The 22,645-nt window shown below is 51.9% G+C and overlaps 12 protein-coding genes across 12 annotated transcripts; 7 read left to right on the top strand and 5 right to left on the bottom strand.

The window, feature by feature from the left end:
• Positions 1-423: 423 nt before the first annotated feature.
• N7498_003445 (phospholipid:diacylglycerol acyltransferase) lies at positions 424-2,427 on the bottom strand (the record flags this gene model as incomplete). Its single annotated transcript, XM_058450507.1, has 3 exons — positions 424-569; positions 620-2,027; positions 2,095-2,427. The coding sequence occupies 3 exons, from the start codon at positions 2,425-2,427 to the stop codon at positions 424-426; spliced, it is 1,887 nt and encodes a 628-aa protein (XP_058309969.1).
• A 129-nt stretch (positions 2,428-2,556) lies between these two features.
• On the top strand, positions 2,557-3,299 carry N7498_003446 (peptide alpha-N-acetyltransferase MAK3; the record flags this gene model as incomplete). The annotated part of the gene is made up of 2 exons (XM_058450508.1): positions 2,557-3,000; positions 3,060-3,299. 2 exons carry the CDS (start codon positions 2,557-2,559, stop codon positions 3,297-3,299), a joined length of 684 nt encoding a protein of 227 aa, XP_058309970.1.
• Positions 3,300-3,798: 499 nt separating this feature from the next.
• Positions 3,799-4,680, top strand: N7498_003447 (uncharacterized protein; the record flags this gene model as incomplete). The annotated part of the gene is made up of 3 exons (XM_058450509.1): positions 3,799-4,087; positions 4,143-4,407; positions 4,455-4,680. 3 exons carry the CDS (start codon positions 3,799-3,801, stop codon positions 4,678-4,680), a joined length of 780 nt encoding a protein of 259 aa, XP_058309971.1.
• A 333-nt stretch (positions 4,681-5,013) lies between these two features.
• On the bottom strand, positions 5,014-5,419 carry N7498_003448 (uncharacterized protein; the record flags this gene model as incomplete). The annotated part of the gene is made up of 2 exons (XM_058450510.1): positions 5,014-5,036; positions 5,170-5,419. 2 exons carry the CDS (start codon positions 5,417-5,419, stop codon positions 5,014-5,016), a joined length of 273 nt encoding a protein of 90 aa, XP_058309972.1.
• A 365-nt stretch (positions 5,420-5,784) lies between these two features.
• N7498_003449 (uncharacterized protein) lies at positions 5,785-7,458 on the bottom strand (the record flags this gene model as incomplete). Its single annotated transcript, XM_058450511.1, has 5 exons — positions 5,785-5,837; positions 5,894-6,067; positions 6,120-7,016; positions 7,067-7,312; positions 7,368-7,458. The coding sequence occupies 5 exons, from the start codon at positions 7,456-7,458 to the stop codon at positions 5,785-5,787; spliced, it is 1,461 nt and encodes a 486-aa protein (XP_058309973.1).
• A 778-nt stretch (positions 7,459-8,236) lies between these two features.
• On the bottom strand, positions 8,237-9,302 carry N7498_003450 (uncharacterized protein; the record flags this gene model as incomplete). Its single annotated transcript, XM_058450512.1, has 3 exons — positions 8,237-8,592; positions 8,646-9,061; positions 9,241-9,302. 3 exons carry the CDS (start codon positions 9,300-9,302, stop codon positions 8,237-8,239), a joined length of 834 nt encoding a protein of 277 aa, XP_058309974.1.
• A 1,601-nt stretch (positions 9,303-10,903) lies between these two features.
• Positions 10,904-11,635, top strand: N7498_003451 (seipin co-factor family protein; the record flags this gene model as incomplete). The annotated part of the gene is made up of 1 exon (XM_058450513.1): positions 10,904-11,635. The coding sequence occupies one exon, from the start codon at positions 10,904-10,906 to the stop codon at positions 11,633-11,635; it is 732 nt and encodes a 243-aa protein (XP_058309975.1).
• A 1,558-nt stretch (positions 11,636-13,193) lies between these two features.
• N7498_003452 (uncharacterized protein) lies at positions 13,194-13,456 on the top strand (the record flags this gene model as incomplete). Its single annotated transcript, XM_058450514.1, has 2 exons — positions 13,194-13,292; positions 13,346-13,456. The coding sequence occupies 2 exons, from the start codon at positions 13,194-13,196 to the stop codon at positions 13,454-13,456; spliced, it is 210 nt and encodes a 69-aa protein (XP_058309976.1).
• A 642-nt stretch (positions 13,457-14,098) lies between these two features.
• Positions 14,099-16,620, top strand: N7498_003453 (Ras GTPase activating protein IRA2; the record flags this gene model as incomplete). Its single annotated transcript, XM_058450515.1, has 4 exons — positions 14,099-14,312; positions 14,365-14,498; positions 14,560-16,402; positions 16,460-16,620. 4 exons carry the CDS (start codon positions 14,099-14,101, stop codon positions 16,618-16,620), a joined length of 2,352 nt encoding a protein of 783 aa, XP_058309977.1.
• A 1,124-nt stretch (positions 16,621-17,744) lies between these two features.
• On the top strand, positions 17,745-18,909 carry N7498_003454 (SEC14 family lipid-binding protein; the record flags this gene model as incomplete). Its single annotated transcript, XM_058450516.1, has 3 exons — positions 17,745-17,986; positions 18,087-18,210; positions 18,280-18,909. The coding sequence occupies 3 exons, from the start codon at positions 17,745-17,747 to the stop codon at positions 18,907-18,909; spliced, it is 996 nt and encodes a 331-aa protein (XP_058309978.1).
• A 700-nt stretch (positions 18,910-19,609) lies between these two features.
• Positions 19,610-20,464, bottom strand: N7498_003455 (uncharacterized protein; the record flags this gene model as incomplete). The annotated part of the gene is made up of 2 exons (XM_058450517.1): positions 19,610-20,215; positions 20,288-20,464. The coding sequence occupies 2 exons, from the start codon at positions 20,462-20,464 to the stop codon at positions 19,610-19,612; spliced, it is 783 nt and encodes a 260-aa protein (XP_058309979.1).
• Positions 20,465-20,827: 363 nt separating this feature from the next.
• On the top strand, positions 20,828-22,361 carry N7498_003456 (uncharacterized protein; the record flags this gene model as incomplete). The annotated part of the gene is made up of 2 exons (XM_058450518.1): positions 20,828-21,928; positions 21,984-22,361. The coding sequence occupies 2 exons, from the start codon at positions 20,828-20,830 to the stop codon at positions 22,359-22,361; spliced, it is 1,479 nt and encodes a 492-aa protein (XP_058309980.1).
• Positions 22,362-22,645: the final 284 nt, after the last annotated feature.

Below are 22,645 nucleotides of genomic sequence, written 5' to 3' on the forward strand. Positions count from 1 at the left end.
GACCGAACCAAGTCTTTGGGTTTGTCGGTCTTGGGCAGATGCGCATGATTCACATGATTTGCTATCAAGGCTCGGCTATGACCGCTATCTGACACGCATCTGGCAATCAATACGAAGTTGACCTGGGGAAAAAAAAGTTTCTCATGTCTAGAACCTTGCACCCTGCAGATTGATGACATCAAAGCGTGTCTCGTACACGCAGTGTAAATAAACATACGAATCGACGTTCGTACGAGCGCCAAAGAATGTACAGGAACCACAAGCCCCGGACAAGAAATAAACCATGCCATGCCTCCATCTAGAAATTGCAATACGAAAAACTCGGCAGGTGTATGTGGATATCAGAAGGAAAAAGCAAAGTGGAGCGTTTGAAAACAAAATAAAACAAAACCAGGCGCCCCTCACCGAAATATTCGTTCATGTCTATTCTTCGTCAAAGATTTGTACTCGGTCCGCGTACTCGCGGATGTTCGACACGAAGGTCTCTTCGATCTGGTCACCTTTGCCGCCTGCGACACGCAGAATCAGGTCGTTGAGTGAGGCACGGCCGAGGATGTCGACGTGGTCGCCTGGGCAGAATTAGATGGTTGTTAATAGTGGATGGGAGCGTAGAACGTACCAGTGTTGGGACCACCGCGAGGCGAGAACCGATCGGGCTCGTGCGGCATCTCGAAGACCTTGATTTTTGTACCTGCTGGGTTATATCGCTTCATGCGCCAGCCCTTGGCGCACATGTAGCCCGTACTGAGCAGGTTGACTGTGCCATCGCCCTCGCCCATGACCACGCCGTGGTCGATGTTCTCGTTGATGGTGACCGTCGTGTCGATGCTGACGTTCAAGTTTGTCAGGGGGTCCAGCTCCTCCTGGTAGAAGTAGCTGCGTTCGGTGGGCTTGCCCACGCCGTAGAAGCAGTAGATCTTCATGTCGGGGGCGTGGGGTAGACGAGCCTCGAGAGGGTTGAGCCACGTTCGTGGGTCCTTCTCGTTGGCTTCGACTTCACGTTTTGTGTGTGCCACCCCGTGTGAGTAGCTGCCCAGTACCTGGTTGCGGTACCAGTCCTCACTCTGGTCTAGAAGGTACCGCAGACTTTCGGAGGTAGTGAGGTTGCGCCGCGTCCAGGAAGAATTGGTCTCTCGGAAGTTGAGCAGGTTGCCAAAGCTCATGACCTGGCCGGGCTGGTCGTCTGGTGCCCAGGTTGCGTTGCCCCAAACGGCTTCGCCGCCCTTGGGGAGCATGCTGGAGATGCCGGGCATCGCGCGGAAGATCTCTGCTCGCTCCTCCTTGGACAGGAACTTTTCCAGCCCGTACACGGCGAAGGCATTCAGCTGGGCCGTATCACGCATCTCTCCGGACAAAACGGCTGTCAAACCCTTGACGGCGCCAAGCATGCATCCACTGATATTGATCCACGAGTCAATGTGTTTGTTGACCCAGTCCTTGCCGCCATTGCCATGATCCTCGCTCTCAACCCACTTGAAGAAGTACAGCACCACCTGCGACCCCATACTGTGCGACGCAAGAGTGATCTTCTCATCTTGCACTGCGACCGCAGTCTCGATATAAGACTTCAGCCGACTGAAATACTGATCGCGGACTTCAAGGTTGGGGTACGACAGTCGCCAATCGTAGGCAGCGCTAAACGCATTAGTAGGGTCATAGCCGATCGTCGCGAGGTTCTCAAGAATCTTATTCCAGATCCAGTAGCCCGTGATAAAGAAGTCGGTTGCATCGAATCCCTGCGCCGCACGCAGCTTGATACCCGGCGGGTCAAGACCTGTCTCGCGATCGAGCATAACGTGATTCTTCCATTCCGCCTTATCCATGACCAGCGCCCGCATCATGCTCCAGCTGCCCCATAGTCGTCGCCGGAAGTACTGGCGCGAATTGGTGCCGGTTCCCCAACTCTCGAGACCGGTGGAGATAACTCCGGGAATCATCACGACGGGGTGCTTCGCCTTAACGCCCTGTGACTGAAGGTGTAACCCGACGGCGAAGGAATCGTAGCTGACGGTGTCGCGTTCGTGTTGCTGTAAGACGGCGTTTCGTTAGCAAGGCACAGCTATATGGGCGGTAACAGAACAAAGGAAACTATACCGAGAATTGTTTTGCATCACGGATAATCCCCTGGGGGATAGCATCGATCAATGAGTCGAGGTTCAAGTCCATCAGCGAGTCGAAACTAATGACCTCCTGCTGGTTCGCGAAGAATAGGGCGATAAATATGCCGAACAGGCCGCCCAGCACGAAGATGAAACCATTCCGGCGTTTACTGCGTGGCCGGATGATCAGCTGCTTGACTTTCGCACCGTCAAACTCCTCGCGGAGCTTGTCTTCTTCTGTTTTAATCCGATTGAGTCCGGGTCTGCTGTTGTCGCGGGACGAGTCCGAAGGCGGGACGTCATCCTTCCCCGTGCGGCGGCGCAGCATAGCGACCGCTCAGAAGGAAGAAAGGATCGAACCAATTGAAAAGGAGGTTTCCTGGGGAAAGGTACAGAACAATGATGAAGCCAGAAGAGGAATTCCAGGAAATGCCCGTCGAGCACGGATCGGCATCACATGGCAATCGGGACCTTCAGCTACTCCGCCCTCTCATCCCACCAACCACCTCCGACCTCCGAACCTCCGTCCCTCCTTCATGACGCCGCGGCGATGAGCCAAGATGCCCCCGATGACCTCCGCTACGTGCGATACGACAGCGCTCGCGAAAATGAATACGTCGCCGCCATGCGCCAGCTGATCTCCAAGGATCTGTCCGAGCCCTACAGCATTTACGTCTACCGCTACTTCCTGTACCAATGGGGCGACCTCTGCTTCCTGGCGATGGACAACAAGGATGAGATGGTCGGTGTGGTCGTGTCAAAACTTGAGCCGCATCGCAATGGCCCTCTGAGGGGGTATATTGCCATGCTGGCTGTGAGCGAGGGGTACCGGGGCCGCGGAATTGCCACGAAGCTTGTGCGCATGGCAATTGATGCCATGATTGAGCGCGACGCAGACGAAGTATGTTATTTCCAGATTCGAGATAGGTCTCTCGCTTACCAGGTGTTTGTCGCGTTTAGATCGTTCTCGAAACCGAGATGACCAACACCGCCGCGATGAAACTCTACGAGCGACTCGGCTTCCTCCGCAGCAAGCGACTCCACCGATACTATTTGAATGGCAACTCAGCCTACCGCCTTGTCCTCTATCTGAAAGAAGGCACTGGCTCGATTCGAACTACTTTTGATTCTTATCCTCCACTTTATCCGGCACCCCCTCCTCCTGTTGTGACCGTTACACAAGTCAATGGGAGTAGCTGATTGTTTCATGGCTTGGAGAAATACGCATCTCCACTCCTCTACGAGCAGGATGCGCCAACATGAAGTTTCATGATATGCTTTATGGGAAACGACCAAAACAGATAGACTTGCACTTTTACATGAAACCGGCGTCTGGGTACTGCAGCATATCATTTCAATCATATCATTTCAATCAGATTTGGATTCTCTTTTATTTCATGCAAAGCATACCGATTTACCGCAAAATAGAGCTCGTCGGTTCCACGGGCAAGACGTTACTGCCACAAGACAGGTCCGTACCGTACCATCAGCTGCAAAAGGCTCTCCGCGCCTATTTGGTTCACTCGATTGAGTCAATCTGGAGGTAAAACTAAGGCGAATTTTATTTGGGAAGTCCAACTCATATGGTTGTTACTATGCCTATTCGGGAACGGAGGAGGCACTTGAATATATTCCAAAGGTTGCCACCTTTCCTTCCAAATCTCAGAGCTCTTTGCAATAAAATATATTTCCACCAACAATGCGTTACTCACTAAAAATAGAGAATAAGGACGAGGTCATCCGAAGTGGGATGCAGCGCTTAAGTATCTCCGTTATGAACTATTGCAATAGCAACGTCGAGAACAACCACCTCCTAGAAAGCCTGAGACAAGAGGCTTACGAAGCACACCTCACATCGGGACTCACGAGGCTCCCCCAACTCTCAGTGAATGTTATCAGTACTTACGACATTGAGTCCATGTTCCCGGGGCCAAGATACTCTGCAGAGAAAAAGCCATGGATGGAGAAACGCCTAGGAGTTGGTTTCAGTGAGTGTAGTATTCTTTATCCAGATAAATTTTGCAGAATACTAAACTGGCATAGGATTATTCTTACCAACTCATTTCAACCCAATGTACCAAGAATTCATGATCGACGTTTGCTTGAAAACGCTATTTGACGAGGTTGCTTTTCAAGTGCGGTCCAGCCTGCCCAAGCTACTTTTGCAAAGTGGAATCGAATACAGGTGCCCAGTTGACTACAAGGGAAGGAAATATACTCTTTCAGGCATCCCCGACTACATTGTCCGCTATAATGCCGATAAGAAGGCGGCTGTTAAACTTGTTATTGTCACCGCGAAGCAGCCCGGGTTCGCTTGCTGTTCACGGAATCAACGCTATACTTGCTGTGGCCCAGCACAGATTTTAGCTTATATGAGTGGGTAGACGTGCGTCCTCCACATCGGAGTGCTGCTAACTTCTTGACAGTCATGATCCACAACCTCCGCAAGAACCAAGAAGAAGTAGACTGTGTCGTGTATGGTCTCATTACCGACGCCGTCGGGTTCTGGTTCTACTGCATCTCAAATGATGGCGAGGTAGGACTCTCTGCCTCAAGGGCTTCGGACAGGTCGATATGCTAAATCGTTCTAGTTGACTGCCAAAGTGATGAGCGCCAAAATTTGGCCACGTTATATAGACTACAAGGGCATTACGGGTCTCCTCGCCTCTATTTTTCACGAAGCACATATGTTGTCGCCAAGGTATGGGGGCCCGGAGGGAATAAGTAAAGCTACATGAAGTTGATTGGGAATTAACTTGATTTTTCGTTAAGACACTTCGGGATTTATTTCAGATGCTGCGGCTTTGTTCCTGATCTGCACCAGCCTCATATCACAACACTTCTCTAACCCCCAGCCACGTCGCTCAAGCGAACCCACAGCGGTCCTTTCTCCCAGACAATGTAGCTCCTTGCCTTATTCCACTCGTCCGACTCGGGCTGCAGAGAGATATCGAAATGTAAAAGTATCTTGGCTAACACAGTACGCATTTCCGCATATGCAAGACTAAAAATAAACTTAGTTAGAAAATTTGCTTGCAAGAATAGGAACAGCACCTATAAACAAACTTACTTTCGTCCAATACACGCGCGTGGCCCAAAAGACAACGGCTGCAGTGCGTCATGTCGGTCGGAAGCAAATGAACTGTCCTTGTCATTGCCCTCAAGCCAACGTGTTGGCAGGAAGGAATAATGATTCCCGCATTGACCTCAATTTCTGGAATCTCCATACCGCGTTCGTCATTGTACCTCAGAATGTATGACATGAAGTCCGGCCGAGACGTCTTGGTCGCAAGGCGCGGAGTGACCTTGTCCTTGCTCATCTTGTAGTGTGCTCCTCTTTTTTGAATTAAACAATTTGGTAAGAATCTGCGGGCCCACCTAGCCAAAGAGGGATAAACGGATAGTGCTCGCAGGAAGGCACCTGTTTTGATGCTGGGAAATATACCGGCCACCCAAGGGTGATGTTCAGAATCCTTTAGGCACCCAAATGGCTCACCACACGCTAGATCTCCAATTATGTCAAGAGCATTGGGCCGAATACGCACTGAGTCACCGTATTGATCGGGGAGATGGTTCTATTGGATTGTATTTAGCGGTTACAAGTACTCATTCACCAACATTGATTTATTGTAAACCTCAGTGTGCACAAGTGATAATCATTTAAAGAAACAGTACCAATATACAGCTACCCCTGGAGGTAAATTAGAGACAGAATGGCAATTATGAAAGCGATGCTTGCTAGTCAGGATTAGCTGATGTCCAAACCATTCACCGAGTTATACTGCTCTACCTACACATCACACAATTCATATAGTAATAGCCAATTGCTTCGGAGAGACCGCCGGAAATAAGAGGCCCGATGACCATGCCTGCATTGGACGAGACCTCCATCATAGCCGAAATTCTGGAGTTCGCACCATGCGGCCCGAATAAATTTGGGGTCCTATTTTCAATCTCCTTGGTGACGGCTAGGTCATGGTCAATAAGAGACATATAAGCAACGATGCTAGATGAACCTACCAATCAATTGGAAAGCTCCGGCCCCGCGGACTAATAAAAATCCAAACCCAGCCACAACGATACTGGTTATCGTAACAGCTTCTCCATGAGAGTCGGCAGGAATCCATGGAAATACATGCTGCCCTGGAGTCGCAACCAGCCATAGGGCTGGTACTACAAGGGTCCACCCTATGGTGGTAGGGTATCGCAGTCCCAGACGATCGCGAAGGCCGCCAATGAGAGGACCTAGGATGATGGATGGCCCCTGGATTCCAAGAAACACCATCCCCACGGGCAAAGTTCCCCAGTGGAAGGTTTCGTGGAGGTAAAGAGGCAACGTGGTGTCAAAAGCAGCAAAAATAATCGACTGGCCCAATGTAAGCACCAGTCCGACTAAAACTCGAGGAACTACCAGCAAAACGCGGTATAACCTCAGGCTCGATATTTTAGCTTGATCGGGGCTTGTATCCGGTGCTTTCTGGCCATCAGCACTCTCTAATCGCTCCCCGCAAGGCTGGCCCGGACTGTACTTTGCGTTTTCGTGGTCATTTATTTGGGGTGAAAGTAGGCCGATGCCTTGCCCCTGTCCCTGGACCTTTGGAGTCGCCGTCAACTTTGGGGATGATGCAGGCTGGGTTAGTCCACGTCTTCTGTCGATCATTACCATTCGGGCAAAGAAGTCGAGCCCCAGAAGAGTAAATGGTACGGACCAAGCGGGCCAATACCCAGCCACTTGATATAAGGCGCCGGATACTGCTGGGCCTGCAAGTACACCGCCATTCACGAAAGACATGGCCAATGCTAGGGTCTGACCCATACGCTCTGGCTTCATGCTATCCATAATCATCGCGAATGAAGAAATCCATGTCGCAGATCCAGAAAAGCCTTGGATGACTCGTCCAAGAAAGAGTGCCCAAACTTCATACGTTAGCTGCGACTATATTAGTAGGATGAGCGAAGTCTCATACGTGATGGTGTAGTTGCCACAAGCAAGGTGCCAAGGGCACATCCCACGAGAGAAGAGAGAAGCAAGTATTTTCTGTCCGTTATTTTGTCCGCGAAATGCGCGATAACAGGTGCCCCGACCAGAGAGCAGAGTCCGTGGGTGGCAAGAAGACCGGTGGTGAGCTTTTGGGTGCGGGTGGAAACAAGTCCAAGGCGATCTTCAAGCATATACTTCAAAATGGGAACAATGAACCCATATAGAAATTTCTCTGATTGGAATGGTTAATGTCATCAAAACCTAGGCAAGTTGGCAAGCAGTCCTACCTGAAAACAAACTGACGACACCGACGGTAATGAGGAAAGCTTTTGACGATCTCCACCGGTGACCGTATAAAATAGGATTCGTGTTTCTCATCTTAACTTATTCAAGAGAGATGGATAAGCTGCTGTTGCCCGTAAAAATATTATAGATTTCGAGTATACGATAATGGCCTTCCAATAATCCTTCCAGGAGGAGAGGGGCCCAGCCGCTGCCTTGTAGTTTTGGGCTGATATGAACCCCTAGCTTCAAAGCCGAGACTCCTTGCCCTGATGCAAAATCACAACTTAATTCGACTCACAGCTCACATCTTACATATCTGTAGCTGGCTCTATACGTCATTTTGGTTATTTTAATCCACATTACATGATGCTAAGATTTTTTCGGAATGCCTGGGTGCTACGTTCTTGTTTCGGATTTACCGAGAGCAAAGCGAAAATTTGTTGGATCAACATGTATTGGTATTCCTGTGAATGGTTTGACCAAGCTATGAGCTATGATAACCCTAGGAATTTCAAAAGCAATGTAGCCGGTGATTACGGCCGTCAATTCCACTTGTTCTCTGGCAGGAGATAAATTTGCTGTTTTATGGGAAGTCTAAAGGATAGGGGAATACTGAGCAGATCTTTCAAGCCGAGCCTTTACTCCATGTCGATCGCAGAGCTTAAATCCTGCTCGGCCACATACCATGCGTTCTCAACCACGGCCCTCCGCTGTTCATCACGTATTTTCCATACAAATGGAAAGTCAAGTGGCTTTAGGAATGCTCCAATGGCAGTAGCCCCAGTGGGAGCGTCCTTATGCAGCTCTAGATCACCAGAGCTCTGGAAGCCATGAGCCCAAAGAAGGCTGGGTATGATTGTATCCAGAGTCATTAATGCAAGGTGTCGGCCCGGGCATGCTCTCCGAAATATCCGAAGACACCCAGCGGAAGACCAGGGGTTTCGACGAAGCATTCAGGGCGAAAGAGGGCGGGCCCGGGATATAGGTTCTCGTCTTGATGTGCTCCCCAATTATGGAAGAGGACAGTGGTTCCGTTGGGGATCTCATAGCCCATATAGGAATCAGGCGCGGTGGTGTGGTGCGGCAAGCCTTGGAGGATTGGTCGACAGCGCAAGACTTCCTTGAAAAATCCTTTGACATATGGCATCTTAACAACATCTTGTGGAGTTGGCAGCCGAGACTGACCGACGACATCGTCCAGCTCTTTTCTCGCCCGTACAACAGCATCTGGGTGAAAGATACTTGCGAGGACAAAAGGTGAAGCGCTGTGGCAGTTGAACCTACTCCTGCTTCAAACAAAACACCAGTAAGGCTCCGTGTCTCGGTCAGTGTGAGACTTCCAGTCTGCTCGGTGGTTGTAACACGCTTGGTCCAGCTCCAGAAGTTTGCACTCAATGCATGGGAAGTGTTATTCTCGAACCATTCTTGTGTGCGTGCGAAGAATTTGTCGCCGAACTTCTTCCATGGTGCAAGAGACCCCGGGAGGTCACTAAGGATGAGGAAAATGTCAACAATCCAAGTGGAGTTGGTCAATGCCTGAGCAAAGCCGTCCGCCAGGTCCAAAATTTCTCGAAAGTCGGCATCATTTTGTTCTGGATCCTTGCCATAGGCAAGAGTATAGGTGATATTGAACTTGAGACGGTTAGAAGACAGGATGATATCGTCCGCGTTCAGCAACCGAAAAAGCCCCCGTCGGCTTTCAAGCTCAACGATTTCTCATATTTTGGGGACATTTGAGGATTCAAAAGTGAGGGAGATGAATGCGGTTATGAATTTTCCACTTATCGCCGAAGGAAATATTGGAAGTCTGCTTGTTTTTTTTTGCCATAACCTCTCGAGCCATAGTCATCTCAGGTCACGAGCTATATTTGGCACCCTTTTTTGCCGAAAACAAGTAATGTGACAGCAATGATCGCTGTGAGTAGGAGTAGGGACATTTGGGGGGATTTTGCGGGAACAAGAGAGAAGGGTAAGACTGGCGTAGATTTCTCCTTAGTCAAGAGGAAGGAGAAACGACCAGGAATAAGCGAACAGAGAAGAAAACATGAGCCCTTCCATGTAGAGAACAGATGACAGGGGCCCCTACAGATAGTCGAAAGGAAGATTTGAACAACCATCATTTGGGAACCACCCGCCCAGTGGGGGTGGAGGTTAGAATTAGCCACTGGGCAGGGTATTACCTGAAGTGAGGAGCTGCATCGTGCTGATATTGCCGAAGTTAGAATCTACGTAATAATGGAACAATCATGTTTGAAAAGCCGAAACAAGTTAATAAAAATGCAGGAGATCCCGGATCCCGCTGAGTCTGTAGTGTAGCTTGACTGGGAACCCAATTTCAGCTGGCATTAGGGTAGCGACCGAGCCGAGAACCTCGTTGAGGAATGTAGATATCAGTAAGGGTAGGGGACCACATACATTCCGTAGGGTCCACAGTGGTGCCATGTAAACTCGACAGTATCCAATAAGACGTAGTACAAGGAACCCAAAAGCTGATACCCAAGTCTCCATTGTTTTGCTCCGCTCTATCACGCGATGCGACCCGTGGAACGAATTTGAGCGCGGAAACATCGAGACAGAAAAATGCTACCCGCAGCTTGGGGAAATGTTTTCCGTCGACCCATCAGAAATCGCGGAAACTTTTGCGCCCAGAAAATTTGCTATGGCAATGCCGAGCGTCTGGTTCCTCACCTGATCTATGTCCCTGTAAAATGAGACAAAGCTGCGGCCCTCCACTGGGTGACAGAAAGCTCTACCAAGCTCCAAAGGGATCGTAAGCTAGGCAATCTTGTCAACCTGAGGGATGGTAACTTACCAGTTGAGTAGAGAGGTATTTAAACGGTGTGGTTAAAAGGGTGTGGCTGAAGAGGGTGGTTAAAGGTGGTTAAAGGAGAGGCGGTTGAATAGTAGTGGCTAACGAGACGGATCTAAGGTCCATAAATTACAGAGTTGGAGACTTTAAATTAGGATTACTGGAGCTCATCGCGACTGATCTATGCTCATGATACCCGCTGTCCCAGTCGCCCGTTAAAGCGGGCACATATGTCGCGCAAGGAAAACGCTCAGTGGTACCTCTTTCTGAGAAGAAGTCTAGAAAGACATTTAAAAACTCGATACCCAAGAGATTTGAAGAATGAAGAGAATGCAAATGTTGGCTATGCGATATCCACGCTCATACTCGTGACGAGCAAGACCAGCCCCACCAATCTTCAAACCTTACGCCACATTTGCCATCAAATGAGATGGGGATGTGGCTTTCAATCGTAATCAGGCTCACAGCCATGGTTGCGCATCGGCACCTGTCGCCGTTCTGCAGCCTGGCAGTTACATCAAGGCCTTGAAATCGAGTGATTACGGAAATTAATATATTTCATCAAGTTTATCAGACGCCCCTTACGTCATGGCACAATACCCCGATCGGTTGATATAGATCTATGCCCTCAACAAGTTCTTTCTCGAACAACGTCTGTGCAAGGCTGATATTCCGTGCGATATTAAATTCTTTATATTCGGTTCAGTTTGATCTCCGCACATATTATCCATGTCTCTCGACTCCGTCACCAGCGGCCTGGGCAAGGGCCTGCCGGTAAACCAAGTCACCGATAAGGCAACCGGGAGTGTGAAAACGCTAGCGAACGACCCGGTGCAGGGAGTCAGCGACACAACCAAGACGGTCACCGATCCGATCATCCCCGGAGAGTTCCCGGCCGACGACGCCGCCGAAAAGAAGTATGATGGAGCCCAGCAGCCCGAAGTTAATTTTACCGCTCTCTGGGCCTCGTTCAGCCAATGGTGTGCCGGTCTGTTCCCACAAGCTGTCGACATGTTCGAGTACTTCGTTCAATGGGTTGTGAACCGCTACTTCCCGCCGCCTAAGCAGGCGGCCATGTACGAGGCTATGTTGAATCGCCCGATTGCTTCTACTTTCCTCGTTTGCCAGGCGATTTGCTGTGGCGTGCCACTGCTGGTCTTCCTGGTGGGTGTGGTTGTCTTCGCAATCGTCTCCGTCATTCTGTGGGCGCTCCTGTCGTTGCTCATTCTCGGGCCGATCCTCCTCGTGGCCAGCATGATGGGTATATCATTGTGGGGCTGGGGATGGATCTTGTACGGGCTGGTTAAATGGGTCGATCAGATGTTCCTCGGCGGAATGATTACTCGCTTTTGGCTTCCTCAAGGACAGGAGAAGGAGCAGGGGGAGGGTCAGGGGGAGGACGATGACTCGGCTCCAGAGAATGATGAATCGGTTGCGGAGAATGAGAAGAAAGATAGTTGAGGTTAATCACGGGTATGACTGAATCATGTCTTGTGTCTTTCTAGGTTTTTGTAATTAGTGCATGACTAGTGTCGATATCGTCAGATCAATGTGCAGATGACTTTCCAAGTCGACCGAGGCTCAATAGTGTTTCCAGCTGGTTGCGGTGATTTGTCAACCTCGAAGGCTGTCGGGAATGGGGTTCGTTCCTGCCAGTCATTTCAACTACACACTGCATGTTCAATATGCTAAATACCAGTCACATGGCCTAGAAGCCCAAGCTCCAAGCTCCAAACTCTACACACTCCACATATTGTCACTGCGCAGGCCGGGTCAGCCGGACTACCTCATACCGCATGGCCCGTTCCCCGTAAAAAGAATGTACAGTAAGGTTCGACGGTGGACAAATATACTTCCGAGCGATCTTCTTCAGTGGTCCCATAACCCGAACGGGAAAAGGGCTTAGGGGCGGTGCTCCGGTGTCCCACTCGCTTGTCGACGGACGGATGTCCAGGGGGCATGTGCCGCTGATCGCTGATCTGACTGCACGACGGAGCATCGAATATACAGTTACAGTCCTGGAGTATAATGCACGGGAAGAGAAGCAGGAACATGCGAACTGCAACAGATCTGCGACGGGAGCTTGGCGCGTTACATGACGGACGGGAGGGGTGCATATGGCCCGTGTGGTTGATCGGCCATGGCATGGGGTCGAATTATCACTGGTCAATTGCTGTCATTCGATGACCTCCGACGTCGCATTTGACTCTTTTCTATCTCTCCGCCACCCCGAAATACGTGGATTGTCTCGGCAGGACGGGCGGCATGGAGACCCTGGATCAAGGGTGGGGAAGTTGTGTAGGTGTGTGTAGGACAGGGCGTAGGACAAGTAGTACGCGTCTCGCGATCAAGCGGAGGAAACTCTCGAGTCTCCCTCCCGGGTCCCACACGGGATCCACTTCTCGCGCGCATTTACCCCTGAACAAAGCACCGACCAGGAATGCCAGTGGAAGTGCAGGGTGGCCGGGGCAGTCAAGCGAGAAAAAAGCAACGGACGAGTGCGCGTTCAGTGCCACCCCGCAGACTGAGCATCGTCTTGATTTTGGTTGTTAGTCGAGCTGTGAACATGGAGAGAACCGGGGGAGAGCCTCGGTCCCCTCGACATGGTAGATGATCAACTATGGCCCAGTCGGAACTTGATGGAGGTCACGCTGAACGTGACTGAATGCAATTGGGGGCCACGGAATGAGAGAAGGAATTCTCAAATGAAGCGTTATCGTCCACGCGGACCACACGATGTCGGATGCCGCAGGGTGCCAATCCGGCTGAGATCCGCCCCGGGCCTTGCGTCTGAGACATCCGCTTTGATAGTGACGAACGATTGCTGCACCTGCAGCAGGTTCTGACTACATACGGTGCGCGATCGAGTGGAGCTCTCGTCCGGGATGAGTTCAGTCGGAGTTGGAGATAAGCAAATGCATGCGGACCTCCCCCGAGAACACTGCTGAATGTACGTCTGAATGTACGTACAACCGACTTCCGCCCGAGACAAATCAACCTGAAACCCTGCGGTTACAAAATGCAGCATCCACGTCCACATGGAGGTCTCGTGGACGGACCCGAGTTGGCCAAGGTCGAGGATCTCCACCCGGTCAGTGCGGCCCATGCTCGGATGCAGGTACGCATTATTACGGAGTACGCAGTACGGAGTACGGAGTAACATGATCCTAGGATCGCACCGTTGGTGACATCAAGATTCTGCTCAAAAAGTGGAACCGGCTTGCCCCTATCCCCTATCCATGGATTCATACGAGTACGGTACGGCACCTCGAGATCGGATAAGGGGAGGGTGGCAAAAAGGCAAAAGCGGGCGTTGAGCCAGGGGTAAACCGGTGCGGTGGCCTTGAAGGGACCTCCTTGCATGGCGAATTGTATGTGTAAATTCAGAGTAAAACAGAAGAGTCATAGCGATTAAACAAAGAGTTGATCCTTCGTCTGTCCCTCTTCGGTCTCCTTTTTTTTTGGGTCCAATTTAGAGGAAATCATGATTCTCTTTGCAGCTCCACCGCATCCACCCTCTGCCCTTTTCCCTTTTCCCCAGAACCGCCCTAACGCCAAACTACCGAAATAATAATCCTCCCCTCCAAGGATCCCCTCCCTGCCTCCTCTCCCCTCTCCCTTCCTTCAACTCGTGGCCTGTCTGTTCAGGTTGGGCATCTTCGTCGCCTAACCCTGCACTACTTGCATTTTCCGTCATCCGTGTTTCTTCCACCCTTTTTCCACCCGAGAAAGTCTGCCCCTGTCCCGTCCTGCGCCTCGCAACACTCAACGCTGGGGACCCGGACCAACCTCGACTCCTCCAGCGCCTTATTTGCATCTAACGACCGCTCCTAATTTCGCGCGACGGTCTTCCATTGACACTGCTTAGCGGCAGTGCAATTACCTCCAATCAACGCCCGAAACCCGTCTTCCCCCGTTCTCACCATGTCCGTTGCGACCATGCTACAGCCCGCATCGAGAATCTCTCGAGCGTCCTCCTCTTCCTCTTCCTCGTTTCAGCCAGTCGCACGACCGAACACCATGTCATCGCACGATACTCGCTCGATCCGCCAATCCAAGCGGATGTCGGTCACCGCTCTCTACCTGTCCATGTCCGCGAAGGACAGGGACCTGGAGATCTCGGATGACCTGGCGCGAGGTGCGTCTGGATGTCCCCTATGTTTCATGATTGTGTACTGACTCCCGCACAGCGCAGAAACACTTGCGAGAGCTTAAGTCGAAGATTTCGTCCCAGTCCAAGAAGAACTTCGTGCTGGAGAAGGACGTGCGATACCTGGACTCGCGAATTGCTCTCCTGATTCAAAACCGGATGGCATTAGAAGAGGTATGATTGATTTTTGGAAAGTACCGGTGCCGAAGTCAATTGTCACTTACACATCCCGCAGCAAAATGAAGTCGCCAGCCATCTCGACGATACCGCCGACCCACAAGAAGGCTTTTTCCCGAACGACGAACGAACTCAGAAATACGGCAATCTCTTGTTCCTTCTGCAGTCGGAGCCCCGCCACATTGCTCATCTGTGTCGATTGGTCTCCATGGCCGAGATTGACTCTCTGCTTCAGACCGTCATGTTCACCATCTATGGAAACCAGTACGAGAGCCGCGAAGAGCACCTGCTGCTCACCATGTTCCAGTCCGTCCTCACCTACCAGTTTGACAACACCCCCGAGTACTCCTCCCTCCTGCGCCAGAACACCCCCGTGTCTCGCATGATGACCACATACACACGCCGCGGTCCCGGTCAGAGCTACCTGAAGCAGGTCCTCGCGGACCGCATCAACTCTTTGATTGAATTGCGCGAGGTGGACCTGGAGATCAACCCTTTGAAGGTGTACGAGAGCATGGTGAAGCAGATTGAGGAGGAGACCGGTTCCCTTCCCGACTACCTGGCTCGCTCGGTGACCGCGGAGGTTGCCGAAGCCAACGAGCAGGTGCAGGCAATCATTGCCCCTCGCCTGAAGATGTTGACCGACATTGCCAACGGTTTCTTGACCACTATCATTGAATCCGTGGACGAGACCCCGTACGGCATCCGATGGATCTGCAAGCAGATTCGCAGCCTGTCCCGCCGCAAGTACCCCGACGCTCAGGATCAGACTATCTGCACCCTGATCGGTGGTTTCTTCTTCCTGCGCTTTATCAACCCTGCCATTGTCACTCCGCGCTCTTATATGCTGATCGATGCCACCCCGACCGACAAACCCCGCCGTACCCTGACGTTGATCGCCAAGATGATACAGAACCTGGCCAACAAGCCCTCGTATGCCAAGGAGCCCTACATGGCCAGACTACAGCCTTTCATCGAGTCCAACAAGGAGCGCGTGAACAAGTTCCTTCTTGACTTGTGCGAGGTCCAGGACTTCTACGAGAGTCTTGAGATGGACAACTACGTTGCTCTGTCCAAGCGCGACCTCGAGCTCCAGATCACCCTCAACGAAATGTACGCCACGCACGCCCTTCTGGAGAAGCACACCGCAGCCCTCACTCAGGACCAGAACTCGCACCTTTTGATGCTGCTTCAGGAGTTGGGTGCGGCGCCGCCACAGGTGCCTCGCAAGGAGAACCGGACCATCAATGTCCCGCTATTCAGCCGGTGGGAGACCGCTTTGGATGACTTGACCGCTGCCCTGGACATTACCCAGGAAGAGGTCTTCTTCATGGAGGCCAAGTCTACTTTCGTCCAGATCCTGCGATCCCTTCCCCACAACTCCTCGGTCGCCCGTCGACCGCTCCGACTGGACCGCATCGCTGAAGCGGCTGCCACGCTCAAGAACGATGCGGTGATGGTGCGCAAGGGTATCCGCACCATGGAACTGCTCAGTCAGCTGCAGGATATGGGCGTGATTGATCGCTCGGACGAATTTAGTATGCTCCGCGACGAAGTGGAGCAGGAGTTGGTCCATCTGGGCTCTCTGAAGGAGAATGTCTTGGAGGAAACCCGGAAACTGGAGGAGGTTTTTGCCACTATCCGCGATCATAATGCATACCTGGTTGGGCAGCTGGAGACCTACAAGTCCTACCTCCACAATGTCCGCAGTCAGTCAGAGGGCAAGCAGCGGAAGACACAGAAGCACCAGGAACTTGGTCCGTACAAGTTCACCCACCAGCAACTAGAGAAGGAGGGTGTTATCCGACGCAGCAACGTACCCGAAAATCGCCGGGCGAACATCTATTTTATGTTCAAGAGCCCTCTTCCTGGCACCTTTGTTATCAGCCTGCACTACAAGGGTGAGTACTAACCTAAAATTGATTATCCTGGGAACTTGAAACTGACATTGAATGCAGGTCGAGCCCGTGGATTGTTGGAACTTGATCTTAAGCTCGATGATCTTCTGGAGATGCAGAAGGACAACCTGGAAGACCTTGATCTGGAATACGTTCAGTTCAACGTCACGAAGGTGTTGGCTCTTCTGAACAAACGATTTGCACGAAAGAAGGGGTGGTAAGGGCCACGCGCCCCCGAGACTTCCAGTCTCCCCTTATGATTGAAACGAGACCGATTACCGGCGAGCAGCCTCCGTCTCTGCGACCTAATCGTCTCGGTTGGTTGGCTGCCCCATGCGGCCTAATTTTGTGATGATCTGATGGACACGGAACATAATCCGTTATACATATACCCATTCCATCCTCGACGGTCTGGATGAATGCTCTCTGCAATGAATCTCACCCGTCCACGCCAACCAGATGGATGACAGTGTGAACGTTGCCGATAAACACGAACATATCTGATGGAGGATGATCGAGGCGGGATCCCGCTGGTTCGGGGTCCCCGACTATCTATTTTGGACCGAATCTTCTATTCCCTTTTCTTTTGTTGTGGATGTTTGCAAGTTATACCCAGCGCATAGTTTTCGTTATTTGGTCAGTTTTTGTTTTTTGATCGACCTGGTTTGGGATCCGTCCTGTAATCCTACTCTTGTTTGTCCCATCACCGCTCGGGCCTTGGGTCTCCATGCGCTGTATAATAACCTGCTTTGCGACATGCGTTTGTCTGTTCTGATTGAATACCCTGTTCTGTGTTTCCAATTTGTACAGGTGCTACCTTAATATCACCATAGGTAGAATTTATTTTGGGCTCCATCAACACTGCTACCAACCGTCTTAGCTCCTTCGGTCAAGCGTTGTCCTGCAGAGTGGATTCGTTCTAGCGACACCGCCTGGTGTCCGCCCCTCATCTCGGGTGATTTAGAGATTTTTTAGGGGCCTTTTGGCGGTGCTGATCCTTCAATGGAGGAAATCGTACCGGGATGCAATCCAGGGGGGAATGGGCGAAATATCCCGTTTTGGGCAGATACGATGGAGAAGCAGTGTAGAATCGACCATCCTCTTGTGAGCTTGCATGGAGCACTTCAAAAGAAACTTTCATCCGTTGTCCTCTTAACCCACCGTAAATTACCACCGAAAAGATCGACTTGCGTCTTGTTTACTCCCAGGGCGGATCCTCCCCAGAGCCGGAAGTGAAAGTGGCCACTTACGCCAACCTTCCCGCCTTCCCTTCTTCTCCCTCTCCCACCTCCCAACTTTCTTTTCTCCCTTCTCCCCACCCCGTCTTTCAGATACATCTATCACAATGGCAGCTACTGCTGAGAAGCCGTTGCCTCTGGAGCCCAAGTACGACTCGTACGACTTCCCCACCACCGCACCGGAGCCCCAGAGTGGTCACCCAGGCCACACCACGCCGGAGCAGGATGCAAAGGTCTATCAGCTGCGCACGCAGCTGGAGCAGGAGGGCTACACCGAGCGATTGGATACTCTGACCATGCTGCGCTTCCTGCGCGCCCGCAAGTTCGATGTTGAGCTGGCCAAGGCTATGTACGCTGACCAATTCCGATGATTGTTGGAGCCCTGCTTCCTGCAAGCTTGGCCCCAGCGACCTTTGTAGAGAACGATCTTATCTAACATGGCTGTCTAGGTTTGTGAAATGTGAGGCCTGGCGCAAGGAATTCGGCACCGACGACCTTCCTCGCACCTTCGACTACAAGGAGAAGCCCGAGGTCTTCAAGTACTACCCTCAATACTACCACAAGACGGACAAGGTAGGCCCCCCAATGAACTATTTTCGTCTGCAGTACAGGAAGAGAATTAATATCCCCCTCACCACACAGGATGGCCGCCCCGTCTACATCGAGAAGCTCGGCAAGATCGATCTCAACGCCATGTACAAGATCACCACCGGTGAGCGCATGCTGCAGAATCTCGTCACCGAGTACGAGAAGCTGGCCGACCCTCGTCTGCCCGCCTGCTCCCGCAAGGCCGGCAAGCTGCTCGAGACCTGCTGCACGATTATGGATCTGAAGGGTGTCGGCATTACCAGCATCCCTTCCGTCTACGGCTACGTTCGCCAGGCCTCCGAGATTTCCCAGAACTACTACCCCGAGCGTCTGGGCAAGCTGTACATCATCAACGCCCCGTGGGGCTTCAGCAGCGCTTTCAGCGTCGTCAAGGGTTTCCTCGACCCCGTCACCGTCAACAAGATTCACGTCCTCGGCAGCGGCTACAAGTCCGAATTGCTTTCCCAGGTGCCCCCCGAGAACCTTCCCGTCGAGTTTGGCGGTTCCTGCAAGTGCGAGGGTGGCTGCGAGCTCTCCGATCAGGGCCCGTGGCAGGATCCCGAGTGGGCTCGCACTCCCGCCTGGGCCACCCCCAAGGCCGATAAGGATGTCGTTGAGAACGAGGATGCCGGTGTCGAGAAGAAGGGCGACGAGGCCCACGAGGGCGCCGAGGCCAGCGCATAGAGACGTTATAGAACGATTCATTCCACTCGCTAGTCGCACCCACTGGGGGCCGACGTTGCTCCTCAGGGCCCCTCCTTCCTACCCAAAGAAAATACAAAAACAGAACAATCGGTTTGTGGAGCCGGGGGATTTCTCACCGATGTGTGATCTATCTGTCTTTAAACCCCGCCGATCAACAGTGGAAGAAACTCGATCCATCCGATTTCACCCAGACATTTGTGTCTGGGCGCTTCAACACACCCTCGCCGACCACCCATCCACATCCCTGTGGACTCACTGGCTTATGGCTTTACCTGAATACTTCTGATCTAGATATCATGAAGAGCCATTTTTCCTCACATATGTTTTTTTGCCTGTTTAAAATACGCGGCTCGCCCGCTAATATAGAAGGGACTGGGCGGGATGAAATTCTTAAAAGCGAGTTGGGGAGTGAAGATGGCTGGCTTTGTTTCCTTGTCTCATGGAGTGTATACACGGGAGAGCACATAGTGAAATCGTGGCCGCTAGGCCCAAGGAAAATACAGTTCCTTGCTGATTGAGTATTCGGTCATGGTAAAGCTGTAGAAAAGGTAAATGTAACAAATGACCGACAGAGGTCCAAAAACATTAACAAGACATGGTATCATGATCCCCGGTGCAGGCCCCGGGCACCGAAACGCCGCCATTAACCCTGGAAATAAAATTCAGAGAGACAAAGCTCTCACATACTCTCAACCACTTCGGCAGCCCTTCCAGCCCTTTCAGCCTTGCCAACCGTCGTGGCCAACGCATTGCCCTCGCCAGCCTCGACATCTTCGCCCTCGCCTTGCAGCCGCTGCAATGTCCGCAACGCATCCTCATACACATCTGCCATATCGCCGCTCCACCAACGCTCCGTCTCTTCCTCCGTACCAAGCGGAATATCCAGCTTCCACGTAGGATCTGGCCGTCGGCGAGAGGGTCGTTTCGTAGAGCCAGACTCTGTTTCCACGTCCATGCCGTTTTGACCAGCATCTGCCTCATCCTGATCATCGAGCTCTTTGTCGAGATCCTCGTCCTCCTCATTCAACAACTGCGTCAGCTGTGCCGCATAATCCCTCGCAGCCCGTCGCGGCGCGTCCCGTCGTAGCTGGGCAACGGTCGTGGTGAGCGATTCCAGTTGTGCATAGAGAGATGTAACGCGCGAGGCTAGTTCCGAGTCGTACGCCTCATACTCGATGGTCTCTGGCGCGGTGAATGCAGCCGGGAAAGGGAACTGGGAGGACGAAGAGTCGATCCCGTTGATGCTGATTGAGGCGGAGGCTGTTGTGAAGGTGCGATTTATGTACTATTGATCGAGTCAGTCAAAAGAAACTTCAGAGCAATGTAACTTGCAGGCTAGAATTGCGTGTAAACTCACCTCGTCCACCAATTCCTGCACGCGTTCGCGCATCGGATCGGGTTCGTCATTGTTTGTCGCGGAAGGGGGTAGGGCCTGGTCGAGTTTCTGGCGCGAGAGCGCAACCGTGTTGGCGTAGAGGTAGGTGAAATCCGCCGGAGACTGGAGCTCGACCTTGCGCTGTTGCGGCGCTGCCATGGTTGTGGATTGGGCACGTTGTGTTGATTTGCAGCGGTTCACTTTTGCACGCGTTGGGCGGGCTTGGCAGTGTTCCCCCCGCAAACGATGTCATCGGCGTTTTCCAAGGTTGGAACTCCCGTCTTGATTCTCTCTACTACTCTCCTTCCTTTTTGCCTTTTCCCTCTCTTTTCAATACCCTTTGTCGCTACAATAGTCGACTACGGATACGACCTGAGTCCACTACAGGCAACAGTGGTTTAATACGACCAAGCTCTGGATAATGACTGTGACGTGCCAACCACGTTTGTGATACGACGGGGGTTCTCGGAACCCTAGGAGAAATTGGTCGCTCCGTTCTACATTTCAATACCGTGCGGCGATATGGCAAGCACCGACAGTATTTCCCTCGTGGACAACACTGTCCCGCAGCAACCTTCAGGTCTGGAGTCCCCTGCACGAGCTTCCCCAGTTGGTCGCCAAGGCAGCCTGACCAAGCATTTGAGTCATGTGTCTGTATCGGGGCAACTTGCAAAGAGGAAATACGCCAAATGGCAACCTGACAGACTCGGCGTGTCGACTACCAACACAGAAGCCTCCCCGAGTAGGGAGTCGTCTCGAGTGCGTGGGTCGATATCGGGCGCAAGTTCGGCTGCAGGACCGAGTGGACTCTCCTCATTAAATGAGAACGGAACAGGACCCGGAACAGAATCCAGAGCAGGAGATGGAGCAGGAGACGTCAATACAGTCGACTTTGGTCTATCGCAAGGCCTGAGCCACACAGACACTTCCCAATCCGCCGGGTTAAACCAGGAAACAACCAACACCGAAGGCTCCAAGCCGCGCTCGGAGCTGGATATCCTATATGAAAACCAGCGCGGTACTTTCTTCTTCGGTGTCCCCCTTTACTCCCATAGCTCACTCCTGAACTTCGATCCCAGTGCTTGGATGACACAGGACAAACGTGACAGCGCGGTCAACATAACCAATGCGCAACTGCCAGACCCTAGTTGGGAATGGGCCTGGCCGGCATGGTACGTGGACATGTCTGGCGATGTGGACGAACAGGGATGGCAGTACGCCTTTTCATTTGGCTCGTCGCAGTGGCACGGCACGCATCCGTGGTTTCACTCTTTCGTCCGGCGAAGACGCTGGGTCCGGTTGAGGACCAAAATTCCTGAGAGACATCATCGGGGCCGCACGGACTATGAGCGCTCCCATATGCTCAACGAGGACTATTTCACTATTCATTCTTCGAAGGTGAGGAGTCGTGACCAAAGCGTGGCTGGGATGAGCCGCGTCGAGTCCGGAATTTTGAACCGCGTCAGCACCAAGGTGGATGAGCAGGTGCATCTGGAGGAGATTGGCGATATTCCATCTCTGATATACGAGTTGAAACTTGCTTCAATTGATCGAGAGAAGATCGATGCGTTGAAGAAGTTTGTGCAGGATGGAGGCGAGGAGTTATATTATTTAAATGACAAGGTAAGTCGAGAAAGTCTCAACCCTATGTTACAAGTTACTCATATTTTATGACAAGATCCCCGAGATCATGTCAATGTTTCTATTCCAGGCTTCACGCTGGCAATTCGTGACCTACCTCGTCGACGTCATCCACCAACTATCCAAACAAATCACCGAGTCTGACGACGAGACCGACCGGGCTCAACGCAAGAAAGACAATCTTATTCGGGCAGCAGAAAGCGCCCGGTGTCATATTACCGGCCCAGAGGTCTTTACCGATAAACAAGGCGAGTCGGCGACAGACCTACTTGACCTTACTCCCGTGTCTAGACATGACATTCTGCTTTCGAAGCGAGCACAAGCTACTGATGAGTCTTTACATGCTCTCAAAGGCAAGGGTATCAAGGGCATTCCCAAGGCAGCTCAGGTTGGCCGTGAATGGCACATCTACTGAGCGCGAGCTATACCGTGAAGGGCGCGATCCTCGTCTGGATTATAGAATTTGTTTTTAGCTTTATACCTCCGTGTAATGATCGTTCACATTTCTTATCAATTCAAGTCAATTCAAATCCATACTTGTGTTAGGGTCAGTAATCGGATCGGTGCTACGTCGGAGCCCAGGTGTCGGCCGCCGCATCCACCGCCTGCCCTTCCCGCGCAACAATTTTCGGAGCAAAAGAATCGCTCCGTCAAACCTCTGCATCAACCAATCCCTCCCCTCCATGCCTATGCCGCGAG

The sequence above is a fragment of the Penicillium cinerascens genome (assembly GCF_028974065.1).
Source record: "Penicillium cinerascens strain IBT 15544 chromosome Unknown contig_24_segment0_segment0, whole genome shotgun sequence".
In the NCBI taxonomy this organism is placed as follows: Eukaryota; Fungi; Ascomycota; class Eurotiomycetes; order Eurotiales; family Aspergillaceae; genus Penicillium; species Penicillium cinerascens.